General features: G+C 32.9%; 1 protein-coding gene across 13 annotated transcripts in view; it reads left to right on the forward strand.

Moving 5' to 3' along the window:
- The window catches only part of LOC115888226 (proton channel OtopLc), a 93,706-nt gene that overhangs the window by 19,498 nt on the left and 51,529 nt on the right, over positions 1 to 22,679 (forward strand). For 9 of the 13 annotated variants that reach the window (XM_030907866.1, XM_030907868.1, XM_030907876.1 and 6 more), the window contains 2 exons: positions 15,106 to 15,282; positions 15,742 to 15,872. In XM_030907866.1, coding sequence (XP_030763726.1) covers positions 15,106 to 15,282; positions 15,742 to 15,872 — 308 coding nt within the window. Of the gene's footprint in view, positions 1 to 5,812; positions 5,996 to 15,105; positions 15,283 to 15,741; positions 15,873 to 20,466; positions 20,860 to 21,634; positions 21,809 to 22,679 lie in introns of those variants that run through there. The other 4 variants (XM_030907875.1, XM_030907880.1, XM_030907871.1 and 1 more) reach the window with 3 other exon arrangements.

Here is a 22,679-nt window from a genome sequence, read left to right on the forward strand (position 1 = left end):
TCCCACATTTTTATTATTTAAAAGATTTTTTTTCATAAACGTGGGACTAAGAACATCATCATTTAGTACAATGAGAGTACTCATCATTTGTGTCAAATAAACCTAGTTTGAATGAATTGCCTACAATAAAAGAGAAGTTTTGCATTTTTGTCCTCTAAAGCCATATGTTCGAAGCACTGTGCGGTGGTCAGGTCTGTATACTTCAATAACGTATATGGGATTAAAGAACATCTTTTACGTATAGTTCATTTTTAATTATTTTTTTATTGAGTAAAAATAGTTACTATGTTGATTAAGGAACGCTGCCATTATTTCTTAATTTTCAAAAAGATGGTTTGTTTCTTTTGAAATTTGTATGGCTTGGCTTTATTCTTTTCATCAGTGTAATTACTTCAGCTAAACATTTATTCTTGCCATATGAAGGAGCCTAATTGGTTTTATAAATAGATTTATTACTGTAAATGCTTTAGTTCCTGTCTATTACAGTTTTCTTTTGATATAAATTTTTCACGGTTACTTTTCTTTAAGTGAGTGATTATAGCAGATTAGGTTAACATTTGAGCAATGTTTTTATTTTTTAACTTAATTTCTTATACATATGTTCATATGTATATGGTGTAAGTACTTAATGGTGTGTAATTTGAGTAGCATGTTGATAATAAACATTAACGGACTTAAGTGTGAAATAACTTTTTAACATTAGTGGTATTGAATTTAATTGAATATGTTTATTTTTATGGATTTAATGGATTCAATAAATAATGATCAATTTCAATGATATTGTATTAAAAAAACACAATAATAGTCAAATATAAATTGTAAAATAATTTTAAAAATATACTTTTTGGACGCTTTTCTTAAAACTACATTACTTGTTTTAAATTTGACAGTAAAATAAACCATACACTCAGAAAGTCTTATACAGGGTGGGCCACTGAAAACTTACAATGGCTATAATTTTTAAACCAAAAAAGATATCAAAAAAATAAAAAATACCGTTTCTATAATATCGAAGGGGAATACATATGACGTATTTTTTAAACCACCCCGACCTACCCCTTAGGCGGCACCCCTACTGACTTGAAAATCTTAAATGGCAACACCCCACTTGTGGCGCCTTTTTGGAAAGCCCATGAAAATTTGGGACCCAGCTAAATGCGGCAAATGAGGTATTTTTCAAACCACCCCGACCCACCCCTAGGTGCCACCCCCTCACTTCTAATCTCATCAATGCCATTTTGAAACCATTGCCATTTTGAAGCTAAAAATAAAAAATGTAGATAATAAAAAAGGCAACACAAAGATGTTTTACTAATCGTTCAGCCTAATTTTGCGGTAACGCAAATTCTTCCTTGTCATCTATTTTTCACATCACAATCGTTTGCAAATTTGGTGGTATTTTAAACCTTTATTTGATTCGCTTATTTGAAAGAAAAATGGTTTATACTGTGGAAGAAAGAATTCAAATAGTTTTTCTTTATGGTGCTGAAGGTATGTGCTATTTGAGAACGGCCCGTGCTTTTAATTAGAGAAATACGGACAAAAACGTAAGTCACGTTTATGTTAGAGATTTGATTTTAAAGTTTCAAGAAACTGGGTCGGTCAAAAATAAAAAAAGGACATGGCCCAGGGTACTGAATGAAGAAATGCAGATGGAAGTCATTGGTCAGGTATCGGTCAATCCAGAAGCATCAACACGCCAGTTGGCATCAATCACAGGTATACCACGAACATCTGTCAGGAGAGTATTGAAAATGCACAAATTCCATCCCTACAAAATGAAGATTCTGCAGGAACTTGGCGACGACGATCCAGATAGAAGGATTCAGTTCTGTGAACTACTGACGGAGGAAATTCGAAGGGAAACTTCACTCACTAAAAATATTTGTTTTAGTGATGAGTGCTCATCTTTTTTAAACGGAATTGTGAATAAGCAGAACTGCAGATACTGCAGCGATGAGAATTCGCATATTGTTGTTGAAGGACACACCCAACATCCCCAAAAGCTTAATGTTTGGTGCGGAATACTAGGCGATAAAATTATAGGTCCATTTTTCATCGAGGGAAATTTGACTGGTGATGCTTATGTGGAAATGCTGAACAATTTGATAGAGCCAGCCATTGTAAATGAGGTTGAAAATCAAAGAGATTTGGAAGGAAATTTAACTCTTAATGAAGACCTCATACGCTTTCAGCAAGATGGAGCCCCTCCGAATTTTTCTATTGTCAAGGCGGTGGTTGGATAGATATTATCCAAGGCAATGGATTGGCAGAAGGGATCCAATCGAGTGGCCGCCAAGGTCACCTGATCTGGCTCCTTTAGACTTTTTCTTGTGGGTTTACACTAAATCCATAATCTACAAGACAAAATTAGTTTCGTTGCAAGAATTGCGGGAGAGGATAACTGAAGCATGTCGAAATATTCCGAGAGAGACTTTCCAAAAAGTGAGAGAAGAATTTGAAAATCGTTTGTTTTTTTGTATGGAACAAAACGGCTGTCATTTTGAGCAATTGTTAAAACAAATTATCATTTTAAATTTCTTTCAAATTGTCACACCTACATTTCTTATCACTACTTACCAGTAATTAAGATGAAGTCTGTATGACCATCGTTTAGCAATTTCAATTAGCAGCTTTCCAAAGAAATGTCACAAGTGGGGTATCGTTATCTTAAGCATAGAAGTGAGGGGGTGGCACTTAGGGGTGGGTCGGGGTGGTTTAAAAAACACCTCATTTGCCTCATTTAGCTGGGTCCCAATTTGTAACTTATGCTGAAGAAATCACTTTTTACCATTTTCCATTTCGTTTCGGGCATTTGTTTTCGGGCAAATTTTAAGGCTTCAATTCTCCAAGGGTATCAAAGTTTTTAATACTAAATATTTACTGAAGTTTATTTATTGATCAGTTATTGTGTTGCAATAATAAAAATTATACTACCTTATACAGAGTGTCTAAAATTTTATTTTAAATAATTACTAGCTTTAAACGGCAATAACTTGCTTAATTTAAATGGAACGCCCTATATATTTTAGAGGAATCAGATGCATAATTTAATTGTCTATCAAATTGTATTATACCACTTTTTACCTATCCCTTCAAGTTTTCGTAGAAAATGCATTTTCTTATAATTTAGACCTCATTTATCAATAAAGCCATGGAATATTGACATTTTAGATTGTTTTTAACGCAACAAATGTACAACAAAATGTACAGGCTAGTAATATTATCGTTTTTAGCAAAATGATAATATTACTAGCCCATTTGTATGCAAAAAGAAAACTATTTAAATCTTTATAAAAGAGTATACCATTAATTAAATATAACAACATTATTTCCGCCCAAATACTAATTAATTACATACTTAATTATATTCATGAATAAATTATTCTAAATAAATGTAGATTTGAATCAGAAATCAATATAATAATAAGTTATAAAAATGAATGTCTCTGTTGTTACAAATAAGCATTTGTCAAAAAATGAAATATCATTTTTAAGGTGTTACTTTTTACCACACTGTCTAATACACATAAAAAATTAAGGTTTTTAGATTTTGGAGCAATTATTATTAATCAACGCAAACAGTCAATTAATGTAGTTTGAATACTGGAATCATATTAATTGGTCCTCTATAACAAATATTTAAACAGTTTTTTTTTATTTTTTAATGTAATAAACAAACTATATCGACAATATTAATATCTGTACTCTTTAAAAATTTGGTACATCTTTAAAAATAATATAAAATGTCAGTATTCCATGGGTATATTGATAAATGAATTTAAAATTACATGAAAATGTATTTTCTACGGAAACTTGAAACTATAGGTAAAAAATGGAATAATACAATTTGATAGACAATTAAATTGTGCATCTGATTCTCATAAAATATACAGGGTGTTCCATTTAAATTTAACAAGTTATTGCCGTTTAAAGCTAGTAATTATGTAAAATGAAATTTTAGACTCTCTGTATAAGGTAGTATATTTTTATTATTGCAACACAATAACTGATCAATAAATAAACTTCAGTAAATATTTAGTATTAAAAACTTTGATACCCTTGGAGAAATGAAGCCTTAAAATTTTGACTGCAATTTCACAAAATTGAAAATATTTCAAAAACGGTAAGGTTTAAGTGTAATAAACCTTTATCAAATTTACCTTTATTTTAATCGTAGAAACTAAAAATGTAATAATATACAGGGTATTCCATTTAAAAAAATACAACTTTCATATTTTTTACTTATTTGGGACACTCTGTATCTTGTAAATTATTTTTAAATTGTACCTCTAATAGTCCTTCATCGAACCCAAAACTTGAAATTTGTAAAAATATAATCGTTTAGCTACAATACTCCGTGTCGTATGTGGTGAACAACTCTGTATACAAATATACTTTTATTAAAACTCGTAGAAAATGAAAAACGAATGAACTTTGAAGCCAAACGAACCCTTGCATAACCTTTGGGGTTTGCGTTGGCCTCCCACAAACCCAGTTACACATCTCTTCTATTTATTTTCTCGGATCTTGGGGTGTTTTCCGAATTTTGCAAAGCAGACTGCGCGTCTCTGCGCACCGGGGACGCAAAAGGAGCGTCCGAGTCCGTCGACCTATAAAAACAGTTGTTTCGACTGAAATATTTGTACTTGAAACAGTACAATTTATTTAAAATATTTATTACCTAATATCATTGAATGAAAAAACGACTGACCCCTTCAGAATTGTGGCAATGGGTCACAAACGTGACTCTAATAATCAATATGATGTAGAGTAAACCAAAAACGCCTCTTAATCCAGTAATATTAATATTATTAATCGAATTTTTCTTATGTAAACATATTGTAAAAGATCCTATCTTGAAAATAAAAAAAAAGTTTCAATATCTAAAGTGTTTCTTGTGTTCTGGCGTGTTGTTATAAAAAATTACACCTTAAAGATATCCTTATATTTCCATTTCAGATGCTCAGAAAAATTATAATGATTTTACCTAGTTATCTTTTCGAAAAAAAGTCTTTTAAAAATAAGCGGTTTGCAATCGAGATTTTACTTTACTTGATAGGGAAGGCGTACCGGCAACGCCGCAACAGCACTCCGTCGCATTTCTCTCACTCCGGCTTAATAAGATCCCTATGCGATTTACTTCCAGACATGTAAATACCGACCCAAGAGTAACAGTTGCCAGCACGGTATATGAATTATTCATTGAATATCGGGGATAATATACTGGGTAATAGTAACTTGCTTTAAAATGTGACCAATATTCAATATTATTTTTTTTCCCCATCCTGTATAACTCTTCGGGTGAAATTTTAATTTGGTTTAATATAGAATCACAGATATAATGGTTATTTTAAGTAAGCATCAGGCTGTAGAGGGTAAATGTAAAAATTGCAATTTAGGAAGAACCGAAACCCTGTATAATTTAGAAAATGTATTTGAATTGTAATATTATAATACCGTATGATCGAATAAAAACGGCGTCAGCGATGGCTATGAAATGAAGATCGCCGTAATTTTATATGTAAATTTATATGGGAAATGTCATCGATCGTCATTTCCAAGCCAACTGGACGCCTTTTTTATTCGATCATACGGTACATACAGTGTATAATAATACACACTATTTTATGCTGAAAGAGAAGCTCATATTTAGGATTCCTGCAATGGCTGGATTATTGATGTTGCCAATATTGTACAATTTGTCAGATAACTGTACAATATTCCACCGTTTTCGTACCTTTCAGAGCCAGTAAAGGGCTAACTCGTTTGTACAGCAGATATACTCTGTCGTCGCAACCGACCGAGATCCGTCACGCTTTTGACATCGTAGTATAGGCTTTATTCCGGCACTTCCGGCATTTTTAGGGAGCATGTCGCCGCTTCCCGTTCTTGTGGGACGAAACTTTTTTGCGGGATGGCTTCTGATTCGTCGATAACCTTATTGAACTGTACGGATTTAGAATTCATCTAGCTCTTGTTTAGTAATTTGGAGGTTAGTATGTTTTGCGAATATAGATATTTTTTTTTATATTTGAATATCAGGTGAACATTTTTGTATTGTTCCATTTATTATAATCCGTTGAAGAAAAATAGATATTATTTTTATATTTATGCGTTCGAGACAGAGACAACGTTATGAAAATATCTTTTGTCACTTTTTTGACATTTCACTTGGCACACTTGTATTTTATTTGATTTGTTGGGCTTTTTCGAGTCTATTTTGTGTCATTTATTAGTTTTATGCAAATCCACAAAGGTATTGTGTCAGAATTTTGAATTACCCTGAAATTATGGTAAATCTTGAAAACGACATTAAACATAGTTACTATTGCTGCGTGCGATCATTCCCAGACATGACAAAAAATACTGGTATACTACTACCTACAGGTCCAGGCAATAGTGCGTCGGGCATCTGCAGCTCCTAGAATAACAAACTTAAGAATTTTGTTTAAGTGCAATTCTAAAGTATGTTCTAGGATGTATTCCAGGAAAATATTTAGCTTCTATAACGTGGCTCAAAAAAGTGTGAATAGATCGGGATGATTTTTTTTAAATGAAACTCCCTGTATATTATTGCATTTTTGGCTTTCTTTCAGATCACTTTACATAATCCTAAGATATGAATAAATATATTTCGATGGTTTCAGAGATATTAATAAATAAATAAAAAATTTATATTTTTCAACCTTCATTAAATAAAAATATTACAAATACAAGAACTGTTCTGAAATCACAACTATATTAGGTATTTACTTTAGATGGTCTGTACTTAACTTTGCTATAAATATCGTAATCTTAATTCATACAGGATGTTCAATATTCAAGATCAAAGGTTCTTATATTCCATATTCCATTAATATATGACTAGTAAATTCTAGTTAAAATTAAAATATTTATATAGAATAAAATATTATATTTTATATAGAAAAATATTGTCTCTAACGATGGATTTTATAAAATGGCTAAATTATAATCAATAGGTGCATTCAAGGGTGTGACCTAGTTTCACTTAACAATGTCCTATATTTATTTTTCCGCCTTTTTGTAGTAGCGTTTCTTGCCTAACAACAAATAATTTGCATACTAATAACTTTTTTTGAAATAATTATGTATTTCAGGTTCTAAATTTAATTGTATAATTTTAGCAACATAAAACACTAATTTACCACAAAACACCAAAACACTAATTAAACATTAAACACTGTTAACATTGTTAGCATTAGCTCTCTAACCATGTTAGCATACGATTTAGTTTTAATCATCTGCTGATGAGCAGATGATTAAAAAAGTTCTCAGTAAAAAGTTCTCAGTAACTCGTGCAAGCATTTTTCTGGAAAGCAGACTGTGCTGCTTTTTTATTTTATTTTGTGTTGCGTGTTTTTCCATTCTATTATGTAAAAAAAATATTTTTTACATAATGGAAAGAAGTATGGAAACGGAGTGTTTTGTTCATTGCTGATAATAAAGTAATTGATCTATAGTTTTGTTTTTTTTTTGTACATAATGATTATTATAGATTGTTTTGTCTTGTCGGTGCATTTCTGAATTTGATATGTCATTTGTTAGTTTTAGGGGCACTAGTATTATTTTTTTTGTTATCTTTGCGTGAGTATTTTATTTGTTATTTTATCAAATCCCGCTGCTTCGTTTCGTTTTAGTTCACTAATAATTTGTTCCATTTCCTGATCTTTTATTTGTTTTATTTGTTTTTCCATTATGTTTCATATTATTATTCATATGTTTTTGAAGTAGTTGGATATTCTTTTACTTTTTAGTATTTGCTAAAGTTCTAGTTATTTAATGCATTACCTATAATTTCTGGATCCAAAATATTTACTCCATCTTCTTTGGTAATTTCCTTAATATTACTGTTACGTTTTTCGTCGGTTCCGTGTGGATAGAAAGTCACAATTTATTTAAACACTATTTATTTAACACTAATTAACAAAAACAATAACGATAAAAGACTTATAGAACTATTTACAAACGATTTATAACTAAGAATTTATTTTGAATTTTAGCGCGTCAACTGTATATTTATAACTGATTTTAGGATTTTGCCATTTTGGTGTTTTCGGTATATCCTGTATTGTTTTCCTTATTTCTTTTATAATATTTTGATTTATACTTGGATAATCATATTTTCCTTTTATTCTAATAATTTTCATAATTGTTTCTATATGGTTTCACAGTTTTTCGTAAGATTTAGTTTCGTCGATTATTAATTTAGAGATTTTTTTATTTTTTTATTATTTCGTTTTATTAATTATTTTCAACTGTATGTGTTTTAGCTTAAAAACAAAGAATTTTTTGCAAACAGGGTGAGTCTATAAAGTACAGGATGAGTCTTAAATAACTGCAAATATTTTTAGGGCTAGTATAGTTCGACCCCAAAAATTTTAAAATGTTTTGAAAAAATATTTGGAATTGTTTTAAATTTTTAGGTAAAAGCAAAATATTTTCATAATATGGCAATATAGGTAGTAAATTAAAATTACAAGAAAGAAACCCGAAAGGATCCAGTCGTTCTATTTTTTTAATTTTCAAAGTAAAATATCTCCGACTTATTTGAAAAACGGCAAAGTGAAAGTATGTTTATTTTATCGAGATCTACCAGCCCTGAAAATAAAATATTTGCACTTATTTAATACGCACCCTGTATATATAAGAAAACATCGTGTAAAGTAACCGTTAATTCACACGGCGCACGGTGGGGTATTAGCATGAAAAAGGTGATCGAAATTCGAAAAAGCAAATGTGTTTAAGATTTCCCAAAAAAAGATAAATGATAAGTTAAATCATCTCTGCCATGAACGGCGTTGCTATAGGTGTGTTTAGTTGCATTCATTTGTTTCAAAGAAACGTCAAAGTTGTTACTTCTCACAGATAAGAGGTAAATGGCTAAATTTTATGTTTAAAATTATAAATTGTTTTTGTTCTTGTGCTTTTTTTACGTTTATATTATTGTTTTGATTGAAAATGGCTCAGCAAGCTGCAGGTATGTATTCTACAAAAACGTATTATTTATTTTGATATTCTCTATACTAACGATTTTTTTGCAACTAAAAGTTAGGCGTTCAGAAAATTTGATTAAATTTGTGACATTTTTATTATACTTAGAGATTTAGTTGCGCATTTCGAAGAATTCAGCATATTGTCTATATACGTTTTACTTAGTAAACATTGGGCTTTCATACAGTAAAATAAAATACTGCGATTTTTTGCGATTTTGCTGATAAAATGAGAAAAACATTCTTGGTTTCCTCTAATTTGCCAATCAGTGATATACTAATGCGAGGTGTAAACCGCGATGGCCTTGTTGTGTACAAAGCGATCGCATTAGTGCCATTAGCAGTATAGCACAATTTGGCATTAGTAGCGACTTTAGTGGTATGGGCATTGCTCGCGGATCAGTCGTAGCATTAGTAGTAGTAGTTGCGATATTACTACTGGCACTGACCGTGGAAACACTGGAACAGTGATTTTTCTGTCTTTTTTTGAGAATCGACGAATTATCCTTTATTTTGTTCATATTATTTCCTCTTTAATTGAAAATAGCAATAATTTATATAAGGTCTACATAAAAAAATTTCGATCAACTATCAGTGTCAAATACCCCACTGTGCGGCGGCGGCGGCGTCGCATTCTAATAGGATAATTAAAAACCAGAAAGGCGTCTAGAAGTTTAGACCGGAAATTCTACAAAGAAATAATATCAGATTTTCGATATTAGATTCTCATTTGAATAATAAAAGTGGGCGTTTTTTATATTTCATACGTGACGGTCAGTGTTAAGTGATGCTTAACGCGAAAATACAGGTTTGTCGCTTTTAATTTTATATAACGATTTATATTATACATAAAGGCTTTTATTGAAAAATGAAATGTAATTAATCATTGTCATATACACAGACGGGTCGGGTGGATGTTGGTGACCATCGGTATTGAATCAGTTCGGTACTTAATGACCGCTTAACAATTATTTTTATATCCTTTTCCGGAGTACTTTAGTCACATTTCACAACAATAATTTTAGGAGAAACTGGAAAATCTTTGTGACATGCCATAATTTATATCATTTATCGTAGATTGTTATTCGATTATAATTAAAATATTCAGATGTTAGAGGAGTCCTAAATATTACAAAATCATAAAAACTAATAAAAAACATTTGAGTGAGAATCAGAATTAATAAAATCCTTCGTAAAACAATAGTTGCAATAACAATATAAAGAACAATAATACCAAAGATGAAGGTTCGTTGTTTATTGTGTTTTAATAATTATGGTGTTTTGTCGAATAACAGAATCTTGCGTTCAAAATAAATCACTTTATTTCCATCACTAGTAATGCAGTAAAACTTATACTGCAATAATAAAGATAATATTTCGTTATACAGAGTGTGTAAAAATTTAATTTATATAACTACTAACTTTAAAAATAATTTTAAATTGTAGCTATAGTAGTCTTTAACGATCCTATCACTCACAATTTGTAAAAATCTAATCATTTGGCAACCCTGCCAAATCTGCCACGAAGTTTGTGGTTAACTTCAACAATATTCTCATCAGTTAGTTATGCCCTGAATACCCCTCATCCATATTTCCAAATTAATAAATCGACCTCGTCACGTTATCAACCATCAAAAAGCAATTAGTACTTTCAAAGTTTCTGAAATTTTAGAGACTGCGGATCAAATATTCCACGTAATATCACAGATTAGGTATCCTATAAGTATACAGATGAAAATCTTGTCCCTAATTCGTGGTACGAAAATTGTTTTTTTATGACGATGTGCAAACGAGTAAAATTTCCTGTGCGCAAAAATAAACTCGCGTAAAATAACAATAAACAGCGTAATAGAGAGATATCGCTAAACCGAATAGCGTGCATGGACGTTAATAAGGCCAGGTGTTATTTCCTTTACGTGAGCTGGTATTAACTCTCTTCATTTATAGTTATCGGATCGGAAAGAATTCTGTTCGCGTCGCGTCCGCTATTTAACTTTAACCTAACTTTGAATTTAAAACTTTGAAATTGTTTTGTTTACCAGGTATTTTAAAATTAAAGGGCTAAAGTGCTTATTTCCAGTGCTTTATTGTTCAACGTCTGCCAGTGGGTTTAGGGCAACAAGCAACAAATTCTCTTAGAAGGGCTAAGTCGGCATCTGTTGTAAACCTAAGCCTCTTTATAGGTTCTTTAATATTGGAAGAGGTTAGAATGCATATTTTGGGCCATATTTATTTAATTAGAACTAATCTCAGCTACTTAAATATCAGATTACCTAATAAAACTAAAGTAATAATTCAAAACAATTCAAACATCACCTAAAATAAAATCTCGCCGGCCGGCCCAGGTTGTAAATACCCGTACATGCTGATTTAAGCAACTTTTAAACGTTATTTAGAAATAGCGCTTGGTGTAATTGATCCGCAAATTACGTCAGGCGGTAACGTTATTAGCGGGTGTTGCGTTAAAAATTGACTCGCGCATATCGTAACCATGATAAGGTACGCGTAAATACTGCATGACGCTATTAGGTTTTCCGATATCTCTCTAATAACTGTGCCGGTCAGGCGCTGTGCACAATTTTAGAGGCCATAAGTGGGCGTGCTATATGCGCAAACTAGTCACCTAACTAGTGCCCGATTCCGAAAATTGGAACCACGAAAAACAATAAAGAAAAAACAAAGTTTACAATCTGTGATACTATTAAACACATTTACTGGTTTTGCCGACGTGTTCTGCCATCTTCATATTGATATAGGAGAAATGAACTATTTCTGAATACCATCATAAAATCTAGAGCTTAAATTTTATATACTTTACAAATCTATAAATAATCCTATAATAACAGAAGGAGAATAACTCATTATTGGTATATAAATATTTCCACGTGGTCTAGTGAGCCGTACTTACAAAACCGAAAACAACAAACAAAGTTAGGAAATGAGTTTTACAATTAGGTCATCGAGTATACATCATATATACATCTCGAAAATATAAATACCGCGATCAGGAAGTCTGGGAAAGCGCCTGGGAGAGACTTCTCTCGATTTTGGCATGCAGAAAATACAACATTCGACGCGTGTACGTTTTCCATCGCCTTTCTTAATGCCAAAGGCCGATTTGGCCGGATTCTATTAGATATGCACTGAACAGACGCTATTCGAAGCCATATACGTCGCCGGGACCGGAAAATGGGAAATTTATTCATGTGTTTGGTCAAACTGCTGTTAAATGTCGACGAAACGGAAACGTATATACTTATGTGAATCGATCTTAAACTAAATATTTTAAATATACAGGGAGTTGCAAAAAATATGTGCCATCTCTCGTGGAGATATTCCCCGTGTAAAAATCAGATTTATTTTTTATATCAACCCAGGTCCGATTCTGTTTTGTTTTGTAGCTACAGGGGGTTAAAGTTTTCGTTTTTTTCGATTTATTGTCATTTTGTTCCAAGTGCTTCTAGTGACTTAAATGACATTTTGAGGGAAGAAGTTACCATAAGTGCTACATATTTTAATGCTAAAAGAGTGGTCTACAGATTTATCACAGACGTGCATATGGGTTATCACAGGCACCGTCGTGCATTCCAGTAGTATTTTAAAAATAAACATGTGCGCCACTGATTTTTTTTAAAATTTTTGTTAACTGGGGGGTTGTTTTTAAGTTAACTATAAAACACCCTGTGCAATAATTTTGTGTGTAAATTTTTCTAAAATATAATTTTACGGCCAGAACCATGACTCCTGAGCATTTTGTTTTTTGATTTATGTCAATATATGCTTTGGTTAATTTTTAAGAGCTAAATAAACTGATAACGATCAATTTGGAATTTTTCCAATTATCAATAATTGGAAAAATTCCAAAACAGTAAACAAAAACAGTAAAACAGTAATTTTTTTAATATAACGAGATGGTATTGGCACAGATCATACAGATTATAAACTTTGTTTTTTCTTTATAGTTCGTGGTTCCAATTTTCGGAATCGGGCACTAGTTAGGTGACTAGTTTGCGCACATAGCACGCCCACTTATGGCCTCTAAAATTGTGCACAGCGCCTGACCGGCACAGTTATTAGAGAGATATCGGAAAACCGAATAGCGTCATACAGGATTTACGCGTACCTTATCATGGTTACGATATGCGCGAGTCAATTTTTAACGCAACACCCGCTAATAACGATACCGCCTGACGTAATTTGCGGATCAATTACATCAAGCGCTATTTCTAAATAACGTTTTGTAAAACTTGGAAAATAAGTTCGTCATAATAATGCTTTTATTTATTCACTATTCTAATAAACAATATGCATTCCTTCGGAAACTCTCTATTTATTTATTTGGTAATGCTAAAACACTCTATATTTGAAAGTCGATTAGAGAAAACAGTATGATTCATTGGCAAGCGATGTAAATATTTGTGATCAGGTAAAATTGTGATGTAAGAGGAGGCTTAGCTCGGCAGGCGGCAGGTCAGTCAGTTGTTGATAGGCCGGCCGGCTGTGTAGTGTTGTGTTTTGTCACAGAGCTGACAAATGGAGGTTGCGAGTCTTTTGACTAATATAGTTGCAAGTCATTTGACTGTAAGCCAACGGGGTCGTTTGACCACGGTAAGAAAACCTCTGTGACGTCCTGCCTTCGAGTTGGTCTTGAGAGTTTGAGGTCTCCATAATGTCTTCTCGATTGACGATGCGGCGTTGGGATGGTGAGCCACCCAAATAGCTTATTCGATTGGGATGCGAATCTGTTTAGCGGCAGAATTGCGTCCGGGGGAAGCCCCTATACTATTTCAGGTGACACTAGCTAGTTGTTGAAGATTATTAACCAATAGATCCGAATAATATTTGAATTAGATGGAAGATATGGAATGGGATATATTGAATAGAATGTCAGTGATGTCAGTGGCTAGGGGGCGGAGTACCCCCGGGTGAGTCTTACTATTTAACTATTAATTTTATCCAGATCAGTAAATGTTTGTTTTGTTACTTTCATGTACAATGAGAGAGTGTTTGCCAATGACCAACTAAATGGATATTTGTGGTGAATTTGCATTGTGAGACCCGGTTGAGTAAGCCCCAAAAATAACGATTTTACAGTTTAAAAATTGCTTAAATGGGCATGTGCGGGTACATTTGACAACCGGGGCCGGCCGGCGAGCGGCGAGATCTTTTATTTTAGGTTATGTTTGAATTGTTTTGAATTATTACTTCAGTTTGATATTTAAGTAGCTGGGATTAGTTTTAATTAAATAAATACAGCCCAAAATATGCATTCTAACCTCTTCCAATATTAAAAAACCTATAAAGAGGCTTAGGTTTACAACAGATGCCGACTTAGCCCTTCTAAGAGAATTTGTTGCTTGTTGCCCAAAACCCACTGGCAGACATTGAACAATGAAGCACTGGAAATAAGCACTTTAGCCCTTTAGTTTTAAAATACTTAGTAAACAAAACAATTTCAAAGTTTTAAATTCAAAGTTAGGTTAAGTTTAAATAGCGGACGCGACACGAACAGAATTCTTTTCGATCCGATAACTATAAATGAAGAGAGTTAATATCACCTCACGTAAAGGAAATAACACTTGGCCTTATTAACGTCCATGCACGCTATTCGGTTTAGCGATATCTCTCTATTACGCTGTTTATTGTTATTTTACGCGAGTTTATATTTGCGCACAGGAAATTTTACTCGTTTGCACATCGTCATAAAAAACAATTTTCGTACCACGAATTAGGGATAAGATTTTTATCTGTATACATATAGTATACCTAATCTGTGGTATTGGTGACTATTGTCGTAACGTCATATTATGACATTGGATATTCTTTTTTGAGTTATTTTGATTCTTATTTATATTGATTACCAGTATCGTAGATATCACTAACTTAAACCTATGCATTGTTCATATTATCATCACCATAATAGGTGGTTGGTTAAGTTAGCAGAATTCTTTATGCACTAATGTATACCTTTTGCACTCGCACCATTGATGGAACCCAAACTCGTCTGATATTTATAATTTCTGTAGACTGCTACAGAAATTATAATGCAATAAAATTAGTTAAAAATATCACCATTCCATGTGTATTTCAGTATAAGCTCAATATGCAGAGGTGCCCGTACATCCACGAAATGAAGGAGCGGCTTCTGGGAGAACAAGTTCCGGTGGAGCAAATACAATCTGCCAAAAAACCTCTCACACCTCCTCCGACTAAAATGGAACAGCAAGCACTTCTCCCTCAACAACAACCTGTAGCTACTGTAGTTAAGGTAAGCAGTTTTAAAAAGAAGTGTCTAGTCCTAGCAGTAAACTTTTAAGCTTGACCAATCAGGTTGGTTAGCGTGGTTAATTCATTTGTGTTTGTCAAAAACTCTAACGTGATTGGTCGGGCCTAATCGTTGCCTGCTAGGGCTAGACACAAGTGTTTTAAAAAAGCATACCTAATTTAGAAAGAAATACTAAAAAGTCAAATATTTTAGCTACAAATTGCTTAAACAATCATTGAACTCGGCGCACTAAAACAAAATATATTAAATATTAAAATACATCAAAAATTTTAATGTGTGTATTATGATTGAATAAATTAAAATAATAACGTTGGCTTGGAAATGAACATTGCTGTCATTTTATATGGAAAATTACGTGGAAAATGCCATCGATTGTTATTTCCTAGTGAACTAGACGCCGTTTTTTTCGGACATACGGTATTATTGCCATATCGTTTTCAGTTAAATCCTGATGGATATGGATCTCATACGTCACCCACTCATGTTCGTGCTGACAAAACTCCCCTCATGCCAAAACAACCCGAAGATGATTTCCACGTCTACGAAACAAAGACATATCCAAAAAATGCCAAGTAAGTAGATAAAGAGATAATTACATTATTATAACGTAAAAAATGCATTATTTAGTTTTTAAATTTAATTCGATAATGTTAAATCTGCATCACTCTGCAGCATCTTACAATCTCACTCAAATAGATACCTTACAATATTTTTCTGTAGTTTCTGAGTATACCATTTTCAGGAACAATAATTGTTATAGCAATTGCAATTTAATATTCATTGAAAAATAAATATTAGAAAAACTACTAGTACCTATTAGGTAAAATAACAGGTCATCACAATACACCAAAACGCTTTTAACTCACAGAGAGTTTTGATCATCTGCTGATGACGCTTACATGGTCAGCGAAACACGCGTCCAGTTTTTGCTGTTGTAACCATATACGTATTACTTTTTACAAATATACTCAGGGTTCCCTATTTAACCCCGTGTGCAATTTCTGTGCCGTAAGAAAAAGACAACATAACCCAGCTCCATATTAAAACTGCATAAGTCTATTTCACCCGGATATGGATTGAACTGCGATTGCGCCAAACTCCGATTGATTGTTGTTTTAGTTCTGTTTGTATTACTTTTTATTTGTGCGCGTAAAAGAGTGATTTTGTTTAGTTTATTGTTTCCAACTATTTTTTTATATTTTTCCAACTCCATGATAATGTGTTATAAATAATAAAAATATAAATCAAATTGAAGGTTAGGGGAAATGTCAGTCAACCACTTCCCTTTAAAAACATCGACCAATGAAAACTTCTTCAGGTGAGGCATGCTCAGTTAAATGAATATCCGGGTGAAATAGACTTATGCAGAATTCCATATTGTTCTTTCACTGTTTGGGCTTCACTTTTTGGAGATTAGGCTGAGTATATTTGTAAAAAGTAATACGTATATGGTTGTAACACCTAGTGATGGGTTGTTATTTAACTATCTGTTATTTTATAACAATTATTTATAAATAACATAACGCAACCGTTACTACTTTTAAAAAATAACAGATATAAAATAACGACACATAGAGATCGGCCGCTCGTGAAAGGAAAAACGAAGTCGGCGCTCTGCATCACCACGAAATTCTATGCTGCTCGAAGCAATTCCAAAAAACAACTAGTATGGATGGAAAACATGTACGGCGAACGTAGCTGCTTCGGTCGATACCGTCAATGGTCGTATTTACAACAGCTTAAAAATAATAGGATATAAAAGAAGCAGGTTTTTGAAACAGTTGCGGGCATAACGCCTGGCGGTGGAGATAACAGGAGTGGGAAAGGAACGCTGCTGCATCGGTCGATTGTTGATGGAGGCTCGCAACGGGTTGGAGAAGCAGTCATTTTAGATATGTTGTTTTTCAACCTGTTACAAGCATAACAGGGCGGCGGACGAGATAATAGGTGTGGGAAAGGAACGCTGCTGCATCGGTCGATTGTCGATGGAGGTTCGAAACAGGTTGGGGAATAACGCCATCAGTTGTTTTAGATACATTCTGTTTCAACCTGTTACGAGCATAACAGACGGAGGTCGAGATATTATGGCGCTGTATGTTTCAGTACTTACTTATTAAGTTTCAATATTTAGGTATATATTTATTCTGAAAAATTTTCAGAATAATATTTTAAGATTTTTTAAAAATGTATACAGGGTGTTTTGAAAAATCTGGTCATTGATTAATCACGATCCTGCTTAAAGCCCTTGACGTAAAAAAGCTGATTTTTGGAAAACGGATTGACTTTAGTGTGTAGAGGTTCGATAAGAAGGGATTTTTCGAAACTCGAATTCTAAGGGGTGAAACTACTCTGAAATATTAGAATATTTTTTTATTTAAAAACCGGTGAGTTTTTCGGAAAAACTCATAAAACACGTATATTTTAATATGTTGTTTTACATATTTTAAGATTTTTAAAAATATATACAGGGTGTTTCATAAAATATGACCATTGAGTAATCACTATTCTGCTTAAACTGCTGGACGTTTAAAGCTGATTTTTTGCAAACGGATTGACTGTGGGGTTGAGGTTCAATAAGGAGGGGTTTCTCGAATCTCAAATTCCAACAGGGTGAAAACGTCCCTCAAATATTACAATATTTGTTATTTAAAAAACGGTTAGTCTTTCGGGAAAACGCCTGGACACGCATAATTTATTTTGTTTTTTTTTAAATATTTTGAAATTTTTTAAAAAATCATACAGGGTGTTCCAAAAAGTTGAGTAATTGATTAACCACGATTCTGCTTAAACTGCTCGACGTTAGAAAGCTTATTTTTGGCAAATGTGAGAAAATCTTATCCAGTTTGTATGTTAATGGAAATTCTTGTTTTGCTTTATCATCACCATTAGAAATTATTAATTCGACGCGAACGAAGTCGCGGGTACACGCTAGTTTAAGTGTAAAATTAATTCGAACTCTAGTGTGTAGTTGGTTTACTTATGAAGAATATACTACACATTTTCTTATATTGCTATTTTTTGACCGCAAATGGTAAAATTATAACTAAGAGCTTCTCGCTCGTCGAGTGAGATGCACCCTGTACACTGCTACGCAATTCAGGATCTACGCGGATCGAGGGGCAGGGCGTAGGTATATACTATAGACGAGTGGCCGAATTTTGGCTTTTTTATATCGCAATTTGTAAACAGCGCTTATTTGTAAATAACCACCGTTTTTAGAGAGGTATTTTAGATAACAATCGATATTTAGAAATGTTTTGACACCCTGGAAATACTACCACCGAGCACGTCATTGTTGCAACTTGCAACTGCGTTAATACGCCTGGCGATGACGGTCTCATACTCTTTCAGATATTTAGCAGTAAAATAAAGAAACCTGTTATTTTTAAGCTGTTATTTTAAGCTGTTTTTTATAAATAACTATAACAGTTTCAACTGTTATCTAAAAATAACAGTTTTGCCCATCACTAGTAACACCAAAGGTTCCAACCTCAAACTGTAATTTTCCAGGGGTGCAACTATGTTCAAGTTAGCAACCGATCGTTTAGAAGCGATGTTGAAGCATGATCGGTACTATGTTCATTGCAAAATTATTGTCGCTTTATCAAATCGGGTATTCTCGGCAAATGCTCCGAAATATGGTATCACTATCACACTCTTGCACAGGTGTGCGACACAGTGGCCTCGCCACAAAGCGAGAAATCAGAATATCGCTACGAATCGATGTTGCTACTGAACATAGCACCTCAACCTACAAATTACTTTGCTATCGCTTTGAAACATGAACAAAGTTGCACCCCAGGTCTGAAAAATCCCTTTATTGTACTGTATTGTACAATGTAAATGTTATATTTTTTCACTCAGTAGTTTTATACAGGTATGGACGAAAAGTTATTACTCTTCAAAACAGTTAAAATACATGTAGGTGGCGCCCTCTACAAATAGGAGTTATATTAACATCAAAATCAAATTTCTCATGTCAAAAAACTCCCATGCGCCGATTTTCATCCAAATATTGATGTTACTTCACAAATTATTTGCTACACCCTGTATCTCCGAAACTAAGCATTTTAGGACATATACGAACTTTTTTACATATTTTTATCTGCAGAATATGCTGCCGAAGTTTCCGGATTACAGTTCGGACCACCCTGTATATTAGGGCTTTTGTACTATAACGTAGTAGTGTAGATAGCACAACAAGTAACATTTGACAAAGATAATATCATAAATTGACAACTTAATGTATGATTTAACATATTGTAGTACATTTTTGTCTGGGTTTGCATCGTTAACTGATAAGTTTTAATTTAAAAATAAATGCCGTTTTTTTGAAATTAGTTAAAATCGGATTGTTGAAAATTGTTCTAAAAAAATTGTGTAACAAACCTATGTAAACCTATATAATAGATGCACCACGCGGTATATGTTTCTCTTAATTTAGAAACCCGTTTAAAATATATTACCTGCAGGAATAAATTAATTATTGTGTTTATGCGTATATATTCTCGCAAAAAAAATCAAAAATAATTTGTGTATGAAATTTAATCCTACATTTATATACTTGCTTATAAGCTTTATTAGCAAAAAAATAGTAATTTGCGTGCGAATCATAATATTGAGATCTGTGTTGTTTATTTATTCAAACTATGTATTAAAAAAAAAATCACCATTATCTAAATATTACGTAGGCTAATCATTAATTAAAATTTGTCGACCCTATACACAACAAAAGTCGCACAATTACAAATACACAACAAAAATTGTCGCCCCTATACACAACAAAAGATCGAGCTATATTCAGTTTGTTATTCCAGGAAATCATGAACTTGCGCACAATACTTCAATTATTAAAACACGCCCTCTTTTTGATTGAAAATTTCCAGCGACCTTTACGCGAAACTTTATATTAGGTATGTGAGCATTTTTCTTACGACTCGAATGAAAACATATAAGAAGCATTATGAAGTAGGCAAATTGGAAAAACAACAGAAAGGTAAATAGTAAAGACGGTAAAACGTTCCCTGAAAGGCGAGGTCACTGGGTCGAATCCCGGGACGCAGCCCCCTAGAGCCAATAGGCGTCTGGACGCACCCTCACGTGACTGCAGCATCCCTTCCTGCAACATCTCTCGACGTTCGGCAGAATCAGTCAGCCGCCATTCGAGCAGATCCGCCCGGCGTAGCGCCCTTATACTCCAGTAAAATCCTCTATTCAACCACTTAAAAATATAAAGTTATCCGAAAATTAACTTTATATAGTTCGTGTTCTATGGAGAAATAAACAAGAGATACAAAACCGTAATCGTTATTGTGATGCATTTGTCGGGCCGGTATTAGGATGTGAGATCCGAGAACAGGAACTGAATTAGTGAGCGATCACAGCCGGTGAAATGGTGGGTGGAGAGGTGAAAGTGGCTACCGTCGAGGTGGAGTCCGAAAACAACATGGCGACGCTTCCGGTGGCCCGGGCCCACCATCAAGGGGGCGGAAGTTCTGGAGAGCAATCTGCCAACAAAGACCTAGAACTACGATTCGTACAAGAAAAGCCAGATAAAAGGTTAGCCTATATAATATTTAACGACATTTTATTACAAATGGATTTTTTTCAATCAATTTTAATTATTATTAACGTTTATTGACTAAAAGTAAAATAAAATTTGCGAAATGTTCGAAAGAATCGAACGCCACTGATCAACAGGAATAGTTAGCCATATTGAAACTCAACTAATTTTGTTACACTTCCTGAGTTTTTATGGATCATACCGTATAGTAAATTAAAAAAAATGGAATACCAATGATACAGCATTGAAGGTTTATTAGGGTGTAAATAAATGAAACAAAAAAATAAACTCAATGTAATGTAATCGTTAGGTGTACAGGGTGTCCCAGTTTCGTGTGTTTTATGGGGTTTCTCGTTTATGAGTAGGAATACAAAGTTGCGGTTTTCACATCACTAGATGCTACACAGAAATTTGTCCTCGCCCTCTTTGTTAATCTATATTTAGGCAAGATATCGGAGGTGTCGGGAACATGCAACATTTTCAAATTCGCCTTGTATTTCAGGAACTAAGAGTGTTAGGACAAATCTGTTTGTAGTATCTTTAGTTTCAAAAAAAAGGAACACAGTGATGCGAAAACCGCATCTTTGTACCCCTTCTCATAAACGAGAAACCCTGTAATGGGACACCCTGTACAGGTGCTTGACCCACTGTATACAAATTTCCGAATTTTTGAATCTCGTACTGTCAAGGCCGAATATCCCGTACTATTTTGAAAATTGGTGGGAAAATATTTCGTTTAGTAGCACGATACATTTCGCGATATCCAGATATTAGACGATCGTTTGTGCCGGTTTCGCGCCTTTCAGCTATTTTTAGCCCACTTTCGAAGTTTTTAATTAATGAATTACATTTTTTTAGTGTTTCATATACAGTGCATTGTAAATAAGGAACAATGTTTCGCAACCATAAAATGTTGAAATACTTTTGTGTTTCAAACGATCCTCAGTATGTATTTACTTGTGTTTGATACAAAATAATCATCATTGATATATTATTTTATTCTTAGTTTAGAAAATTTATGAAAATGTCCTATTTCAATTAATAGATAGTTGTTAATGTATTATTTCATTTCGACTGACATTTTATAATCTTTTACAAGGCTTCCAGGTTTCAAACTTTATTTTAAGAAAAACATTGAATTTAAAAATAGACCAATAGTAATAACATAATATTTTATCACTACTAAAAATAAAAATATTATCAATACAAAATTATTCACCACATACGACACGGAGTATTGTAGCTAAACGATGAGATTTTTACAAATTGTAAGTTTGGGGTTCGTTGAAGGACTATTAGAGCTACAATTTAAAAATATTTTTACAAGATACAGAGTGTCCCAAATAAATAAAAAATATCAAAGTTGTATTTTTTTAAATGGAACACCCTGTATATTATTACATTTTTAGTTTCTACGATTAAAATAAAAGGTAAATTTGATTAAGGTTTATTATACTTAAACCTTACCGTTTTTGAAATATTTTCAATTTTGGGAAATTGCAGTAAAATTTTAAGGCTTCATTTCTCCAAAGGGTATCAAAGTTTTTTAATACTAAATATTTAATGAAGTTTATTTATTGATCAGTTATTGTGTTGCAATAATAAAAAAATAATACTACCTTATACAGAGTGTCTAAAAATTTATTTTAAATAATTATCTAGCTTTAAACGCCAATAACTTCTTTAATTTAAATGGAACACCCTGTATATTTTAGGAGAATCAAATGCACAATTTAATTGTCTATCAAATTGTATTATACCATTTTTACCTATCCCTTCAAGTTTTCGTAGAAAATGCATTTTCTTATAATTTAGA

The sequence above is a fragment of the Sitophilus oryzae genome, unplaced genomic scaffold (assembly GCF_002938485.1).
Source record: "Sitophilus oryzae breed Bouriz unplaced genomic scaffold, Soryzae_2.0 scaffold_690_pilon_pilon, whole genome shotgun sequence".
Taxonomy (NCBI): Eukaryota; Metazoa; Arthropoda; class Insecta; order Coleoptera; family Curculionidae; genus Sitophilus; species Sitophilus oryzae.